At 55.4% G+C, this 8,076-nt stretch overlaps 1 protein-coding gene across 1 annotated transcript in view; it reads right to left on the minus strand.

Annotated features, from left to right (window-relative positions):
* Window positions 1–8,043, minus strand: part of LOC144598179 (choline transporter-like protein 2) — a gene marked incomplete at its 5' end in the record, with an annotated part of 11,712 nt that extends 3,669 nt beyond the window's left edge. The window contains 4 exons of the mRNA XM_078408070.1: window positions 901–989; window positions 3,609–3,679; window positions 4,663–4,736; window positions 7,936–8,043. Coding sequence (XP_078264196.1) covers window positions 901–989; window positions 3,609–3,679; window positions 4,663–4,736; window positions 7,936–8,043 — 342 coding nt within the window. The remainder of the gene's footprint in view (window positions 1–900; window positions 990–3,608; window positions 3,680–4,662; window positions 4,737–7,935) is intronic.
* Window positions 8,044–8,076: the final 33 nt, after the last annotated feature.

The raw sequence follows: 8,076 nt of genomic DNA on the forward strand, positions 1-8,076 counted from the left end.
GTGACAATACAGCTCACCCCCCCCCCCCCCCCCCATGACATACTGGTCAATGTGAGGAGCACCTTCAGCAACAGGCTGGTCCCACTGAGATGCAGCACAGAACGCCACAGGAGATCCTTCCTCCCTGTGGCTACCAAACCTTACAACTCCCCCTTTTGTTGGGGGGATGATTGAGACTGAGACTGAGACTGAGACTGAGACTGAGACTGAGACTGACCCCCACAATCTCTGCACATCCCCCAATCCTGGACTTTCCACTCATCACTTTAACTTCATGTTTCATGCATCTTGTGTTGTGTGACTGTTGGCGGACAAATTTCCCTCCTGGGGTAAATAAAGTTCTATCGTGTCGCATCGTATCGTATTGCATTCTCTCCCCCGTGAACTGCACTCCCTGACCCGGGCAAGGCCCCTGTACAAAGTCTCGGCTTGTATTCACTGGAGTTTAGAAGGATGAGAGGGGATCTTATAGAGACGTATAAAATTATCTAAAATTATAAAAGGACTGGACAAGCTAGATGCAGGAAAAATGTTCCCAATGTTGGGGGGGTCCAGAACCAGGGGCCACACAGTCTAAGAATAAAGGGGAGGCCATTTAAAACTGAGGTGAGACAAAACTTTTTCACCCAGAGAGTTGTGAATCTGTGGAATTCTCTGCCACAGAGGGCAGTGGAGGCCAATTCACTGGATTTAAAAGAGAGTTAGATAGAGCTCTAAGGACTAGTGGAATCAAGGGGTATGGGGAGAAGGCAGGCACGGGGTATTGATTGTGGATGATCAGCCATGATCACAGTGAATGGCGGTGCTGTCTCGAGGGGCCGAATGGCCTCCTCCTGCACCTATTGCCTATGTTTCCACATTGAGGAGATGAGAGGTGGGGGGTGGGGAACGTGCACGTACCGCGAGGGGAACCCAGTAGTAGTTGAGTGATGGCGCTTCCTCCGCGATGATCTTTATCCTGCGCGTGAAGAAGAAAAAGGCCAGAACTCCTGTAAACGGAGAAAGTAGGAGTCAATGATGGAGACACCAGGCAGTCAGGTCAGTGTGTGCTGGCCTCCCACAGCCTGAGGGTCACTCAGCACAGACACTGGGCAGTCAGGTCAGTGTGTGCTGGCCAGCCACAGCCTGAGGGTCTCAGCACAGACACCGCAGGCCAGTGTGTGCTGGCCTCCCAGAGACACCGGGCAGTCAGGTCAGTGTGTGCTGGCCTCCCACAGCCTGAGGGTCACTCAGCACAGACACCGGGCAGTCAGGTCAGTGTGTGCTGGCCACCGAGCCTGAGGGTCACTCAGCACAGACACCGGGCAGTCAGGTCAGTGTGTGCTGGCCACCGAGCCTGAGGGTCACTCAGCACAGACACCGGGCAGTCAGGTCAGTGTGTGCTGGCCTCCCAGAGACAGGGTCACTCAGCACAGACACTGGGCAGTCAGGTCAGTGTGTGCTGGCCACCGGGCAGTCAGGTCAGTGTGTGCTAGCCACCCAGACCCTGAGGGTCACTCAGCACAGACTCCGGCCCTTCACACCCACTCATCAAGAAGAGGCACGGTGGTGCAGCGGGTAGAGCTGCTGCCTCACAGCGCCCGAGACCCGGGTTCCATCCCGACTACGGGCGCTGTCTGTACGGAGTTTGTACGTTCTCCCCGTGACCTGCGTGGGTTTTCTCCGGGTGCTCCGGTTTCCTCCCACACTCCAAAGACGTGCAGGTTTGTAGGTTAATTGGCTTGGTGTAAATGTAAAATTGTCCCTAGTGTGTGTGGGATAGTGTTAGTGTGTGGGGATCGCTGGTCGGCACGGACTCGGTGGGCCGAAGGGCCTGTTTCCGCACGATGCCTTTCTTCAGCCCGGTGGAACATGGAGGGTGTGGACAGGACAGTGAGGGTCGTGGGTCAAGGGGGAGTGACCAGTCCCATGGAGAGGGGAACGTACCCACAGTGAGAGCCCTGACCCGGGTCTCGCTGAGTGAACAGATGGTGGGGGTGGACACAGAGAGTTGTGGACACAGCCCAGACCATCACACAAACCAACCTCCCTCCCACCCACTCCATCTACCCCTCACGCTGCCTCGGCAAGGCCAGCAGCCCAGACCATCACACAGACCAACCTCCCTCCCACCCACTCCATCTACACCTCACGCTGCCTCGGCAAGGCCAGCAGCCCAGACCATCACACAGACCAACCTCCCTCCCACCCACTCCATCTACACCTCACGCTGCCTCGGCAAGGCCAGCAGCATCATCAAGGACCAGTCCTCACCCCCGGTCACTCCCTCTCCTCCCCTCTCCCATCAGGCAAGAGGTACAGAAGTGTGGAAACGCACACCTCCAGATTCAGGGACAGTTTCTTCCCGGCTGTTATCAGGCAACTGAACCGTCCTCTCACCAACTAGAGAGCGGTCCTGACCTCCCATCTACCTCATTGGTGACCCTCGGACTATCCTTGATCGGACTTTGCTGGCTTCACCTTGCACTAAACGTTATTCCCTTAGCCTGTATCTGTACACTGTGGACGGCTCGATTGTAATCATGTATTGTCTTTCCGCTGACTGGTTAGCGCGCAACACAAGCTTCTCACTGTACCTCGGGTCACGGGACAATAAACTAAACTGAGCTCAGCTAATAACAAAACTACGGGAACCCATTGAGGCAACTGGAGAGATATTGGGAAAGTGGGAATGCTGAGCGCTGTAGGGAGGGAGGGAGGGGGAGCGGAGTGGAGACCAATTTCAAAGGGCTAGTACATGCTCGATGGGCCGGACAGCCTCCTCGAGGCACCATGTGAATCCTGGACTCCAAGCAAAGGAACGCTCGAACAGGCGTTCCTTGGGGAACGAAGAATTTGAGAATTGAGGGAGAGAGGGAGGTAGGGAGGTTTGAGGGTGAGACGGGGACTTATCTACACCTGAAATAGACACAAAATACTAGAGTAACTCAGCGGGTCCGGCAGCATCTGTGGAGAGAAGCAATGGGTGACGTTTTGGGTCGAGACCCTTTTTCAGACTGGCCCGGAGAAGGGTCTCGATCCAAAACGTCACCCATTCCTTTTCTCCAGAGAAGCTGCCCTTCCCGCTGAGTTAAAACTATCTTTAATTGGACTTTTGGTTCGTTTTTAGTATAGTTTAGAGATACAGTGCTGAAACAGAGGCCCTTTGGCCCATCAAGTCCACACCGTCCAGCGATCCCCGCACACCAACGCTATCTGGTCACTCCCCCTTGACCCACGACCCTCACTGTCCTGTCCACACCCTCTATGTTCCACCAGGCTGAAGAAGGCAATTGTGCGGAAACAGGCCCTTCGGCCCACCGAGTCCGTGCCGACCAGCGATCCCCACACACTAACACTATCCTACGCACACTAGGGACAATTTTGCATTCACACCGAAGCCAATTAACCTGCAAACCTGCACGTCTTTGGAGTGTGGGAGGAAACCGGAGCGCCCGGAGAAAACCCACGCAGGTCACGGGGAGAACGTACAAACTCCGTACAGACAGCGCCGAACCCGGGTTTCTTAATGCGACTGTATCTTGCGCTCACTGTTATTCACTTTACTCCAGCATTTAGTGTCTATCTGCGGTTTGAAGCAGCATCTGCAGTTCTTTCTCACAACTCACCAACGCCTCCTACGATCAACACCTTCCCCAGGAACAACAAGAAATCGGTCACCTTATCCAGAACAGCCACTCTGCGGGAAGATGGAACACAGGTTAACCATTCGCAGCCGAGGCCACTCGGCCCCACAGCATATCCAAACCCCCCGAGCGACTTCATAACCTCATCACAGATAGGAGCAGAATTAGCCCAATATGTGACTAGGCTTGTATACACTGGAACTTAGAAGGATGAGAGGGGACCTTATTGAAACGTATAAGGTTATTAAGGGGTTGGACACGTTAGAGGCAGAAAACATGTTCCCAATGTTGGGGGAGTCCAGAACCAGGGGCCACAGTTTAAGAATAAGGGGTAGGCCATTTAGAACTGAGATGAGGAAAAACCTCTTCAGTCAGAGGGTTGTGAATCTGTGGAATTCTCTGCCTCAGAAGGCAGTGGAGGCCAATTCTCTGGATGCTTTCACGAGAGAGCTAGATAGAGCTCTTAAGGATAGAGGAGTCAGGGGGTATGGGGAGAAGGCAGGAACGGGGTACTGATTGAGAATGATCAGCCATGATCACATTGAATGGTGGTGCTGGCTCGAAGGGCCGAATGGCCTCCTCCTGCACCTATTGTCTATAATATAAGGAAGTTCTTTTAGGAACAACATTCCTCATGCCCCATCAACACTTGAATAGTGAGCGGCCTGGATAGAGTGGATGTGGAGAGGATGTTTCCACTAGTGGGAGAGTCTAGGACCAGAGGGCACAGCCTCAGAATTAAAGGACGTTCCTTTAGGAAGGAGATGAGGAGGAATTTCTTTAGTCAGAGGGTGGTGAATCTGTGGGATTCTTTGCCACAGACGGCTGTGGAGGCCACAAGTCAGTGGGTATATTTAAGGCAGAGATAGATAGATTGTTGATCAGTGTGGGTGTCAGGGGTTATGGGGAGAAGGCAGGAGAATGGGGTTAGGAGGGAGAGATGGAACAGCCATGATTGAACGGCGGAGTAGACTTGATGGGCCGAATGGCCTAATTCTGCTCCTATCACGTGACCATGTGACTGGGGACCACTCACCTCACAACATTTCTCATCAGCAGAAAGAAGGCTTCCTTGGCTGATGTACAGAAGTTTTTACCGTAAATGGCAATCTACGAGATAGAAGAGCAATCAATTAGTGCCCACAGAGTCTGTATGGAAACAGGCCCTTCGGCCCACCGAGTCCGTGCCGACCAAAAACCTCCCATTGACACAGACCCCCCATCTCACTCTCCCCAAAGACAGGCACAGAGTGCTGGAGTAACTCAGCGGGTCAGGCAGCATCTGTGGAGAACATGGATAGGTGACGTTTCACGGAGTGCTGGAGTAACTCAGCGGGTCAGGCAGCATCTGTGGAGAACATGGGTAGGTGACGTTTCACGGAGTGCTGGAGAAACTCAGCGGGTCAGGCAGCATCTCTAGAGAAAAGAAATGGATGATGTTTCTGGTCGAGACCCTTCTTCAGACCCAGACTCTCATCAACTCCCCCACAATCTACCCCTCACACACACACAGGTTTAAGGTGAGAGGAGAAAGATTTAATAGGAACTCGAGGGGTAACTTTTTTTACACAGAGGCTGGTAGTATAACAATGTTTAATAAACTTTTAGACAGGACCATGGAAAGGACAGGCTTAGAGGGTTATGGGCCAAACGCTGGCAGGTGGGACTAGTGTAGATGGGGCATGTTGGTCGGTGTGGGCAGGTGGGACTAGTGTAGATGGGGCATGTTGGTCGGTGTGGGCAGGTGGGACTAGTGTAGATGGGGCATGTTGGTCGGTGTGGGCAGGTGGGACTAGTGTAGATGGGGCATGTTGGGCGGTGTGGGCAGGTTGAGGTGTAGGGCCTGTTCCTGTGTAGTATGACCCCAACAGCTTCTTCCCAACAACCATCATGTTCTTGGTCCACTCTACCCAACACTAACCCTAACCCTCCCTCAGCACCAAACTACCACCGGTACCCACCCAGGTGCAGCGGGTAGAGCTGCTCCCCATGACCTGCGTGGGTTTTCTCCGGGTGCTCCGGTTTCCTCCCACACTCCAAAGACGTGCAGGTCTGTAGGTTAATTGGCTTGGTATGAATGTAAATTATCCCTAGTGTGTGTAGGATAGTGTTAGTGTGTGGGGATCGCTGGTCGGTCCGGGCTCGGTGGGCCGAAGGGCCTGTTTCCCTGCTGTATCTCTAAACAAAACTAAAAAAATAAAGCCAGTGAAGTCTGATCAAAGATAGTCCGAGGGTCTTCAATGAGGTAGATGGGAGGTCAGGACCGCTCTCTAGTTGGTGAGAGGACGGTTCAGTTGCCTGATAACGGCCGGGAAGAGACTGTCCCTGAATCTGGAGGTGTGTGTTTCCACACTTCTGTACCTCTCCCTCCCCTCCCCTCTCCCCTGACCCTCCCCTCCCCTCCCCCCCTGACCCTCCCCTCTCCCCTGACCCTCCCCTCTCCCCTCTCCCCTGACCCTCCCCTCCCCTCTCCCCTGACCCTCCCCTCCCCTCTCCCCTGACCCTCCCCTCCCCTCTCCCCTGACCCTCCCCTCCCCTCTCCCCTGACCCTCCCCTCCCCTCTCCCCTGACCCTCCCCTCCCCTCTCCCCTGACCCTCCCCTCCCCTCTCCCCTGACCCTCCCCTCCCCTCTCCCCTGACCCTCCCCTCCCCTCCCCTCTCCCCTGACCCTCCCCTCCCCTCCCCTCTCCCCTGACCCTCCCCTCTCCCCTGACCCTCCCCTCCCCTCTCCCCCTGACCCTCCCCTCCCCTCTCCCCTGACCCTCCCCTCCCCTCTCCCCTGACCCTCCCCTCCCCTCTCCCTGACCCTCCCCTCCCCTCTCCCCTGACCCTCCCCTCCCCTCTCCCCTGACCCTCCCCTCCCCTCTCCCCTGACCCTCCCCTCCCCTCCCCTCACCCCTGACCCTCCCCTCCCCTCCCCTCCCCTCCCTTCCCCTCCCCTCACCTCCCCTCCCCTCCCCTCCCCTCCCCTCCCCTCCCCTCCCCCCTGACCCTCCCCTCCCCTCCCCTCTCCCCTGACCCTCCCCTCCCCTCTCCCCTGACCCTCCCCTCCCCTCCCCTCTCCCCTGACCCTCCCCTCCCCTCTCCCCTGACCCTCCCTCCCCTCCCCTCTCCCTCCCCTCCCCTCCCCTCTCCCCTGACCCTCCCCTCCCCTCTCCCTGACCCTCCCCTCCCCTCCCCTCTCCCCTGACCCTCCCCTCCCCTCCCCTCCCCTCTCCCCTGACCCTCCCCTCCCCTCCCCTCCCCTCTCCCCTGACCCTCCCCTCCCCTCCCCTCTCTCCCCTGACCCTCAGTCTGAGGAAGGGTCTCATTTATCTCAGGAGATATACAAAAACAGGGATGTAATGCTGAGTCTCTATAAGGCGCTGGTCCGGCCGCATTTGGAATACTATGAGCAGTTTTGTGCCCCGTATCTGAGGAAGGATGTGCTGGCTCTGGAGAGGGTCCAGAGGAGGTTTACAAGAACGATCCCAGGAATGAGTGGGTTAACCTATGATGAGCGTTTGTGGGCACTGGGCCTGTACTCACTGGAGTGTAGAAGGATGAGGGGGCACCTCATTGAAACGTACAGAATAGTGAGCGGCCTGGATAGAGTGGATGTGGAGAGGATGTTCCCACTAGTGGGAGAGTCTAGGACCAGAGGGCACAGCCTCAGAATTAAAGGACGTTCCTTAAGGAAGGAGATGAGGAGGGATTTCTTCAGTCAGAGGGTGGTGAATCTGTGGGATTCTTTGCCACAGACGGCTGTGGAGGCCACAAGTCAGTGGGTATTTTTAAGGCAGAGATAGATAGATTATTGATCAGTGCGGGTGTCAGGGGTTATGGGGAGAAGGCAGGAGAATGGGGTTAGGAGGGAGAGATAGATCAGCCGTGATTAAATGGCGGAGTAGACTTGATGGGCCGAATGGCCTAATTCTAATCCTACTCCTTCTGACATGATCCGAAACATAAACTAGACAGCGTTGTCTGTGATGTGGACATTTGGTTTAGTTTAGTTTAGTTGAGTTTAGAGATACAGCACGGAAACAGGCCCTTCGGCCCACCGGCTCCGTGCCGACCAGCGATCCCCACGCATTAACCCTATACCCACTAGGGCCAATTTTACATTTACCAATTAACCTACAAACCTGCATGTGTTTGGAGTGTGGGAGGAAACTGAAAATCTCAGAGAAAACCCACGCAGGTCACGGGGAGAACGTACAAACTCCGTACAGACAGCACCTGTAGTCGGGATGGAACCCGGGTCTCTGGCGCTGTGAGGCAGCAGCTCTACCCGCTGCGCCACCGTGCCGCCCTGATGTGGACTCACCATGATGTAGGCGTTCCTGTTGAGGAACTTGATGAATTTCTCCAGGCACCAGAAGCAACACTTGAGGCAGCAGAACAGGAACCGGGCAACAGCATTCTGTGCCCCTGGGAGAGAGAGAGAGAGAGAGTATACCCGTGAGTG

The sequence above is a fragment of the Rhinoraja longicauda genome, chromosome 11, assembly GCF_053455715.1.
Source record: "Rhinoraja longicauda isolate Sanriku21f chromosome 11, sRhiLon1.1, whole genome shotgun sequence".
Classification (NCBI taxonomy): Eukaryota; Metazoa; Chordata; class Chondrichthyes; order Rajiformes; family Arhynchobatidae; genus Rhinoraja; species Rhinoraja longicauda.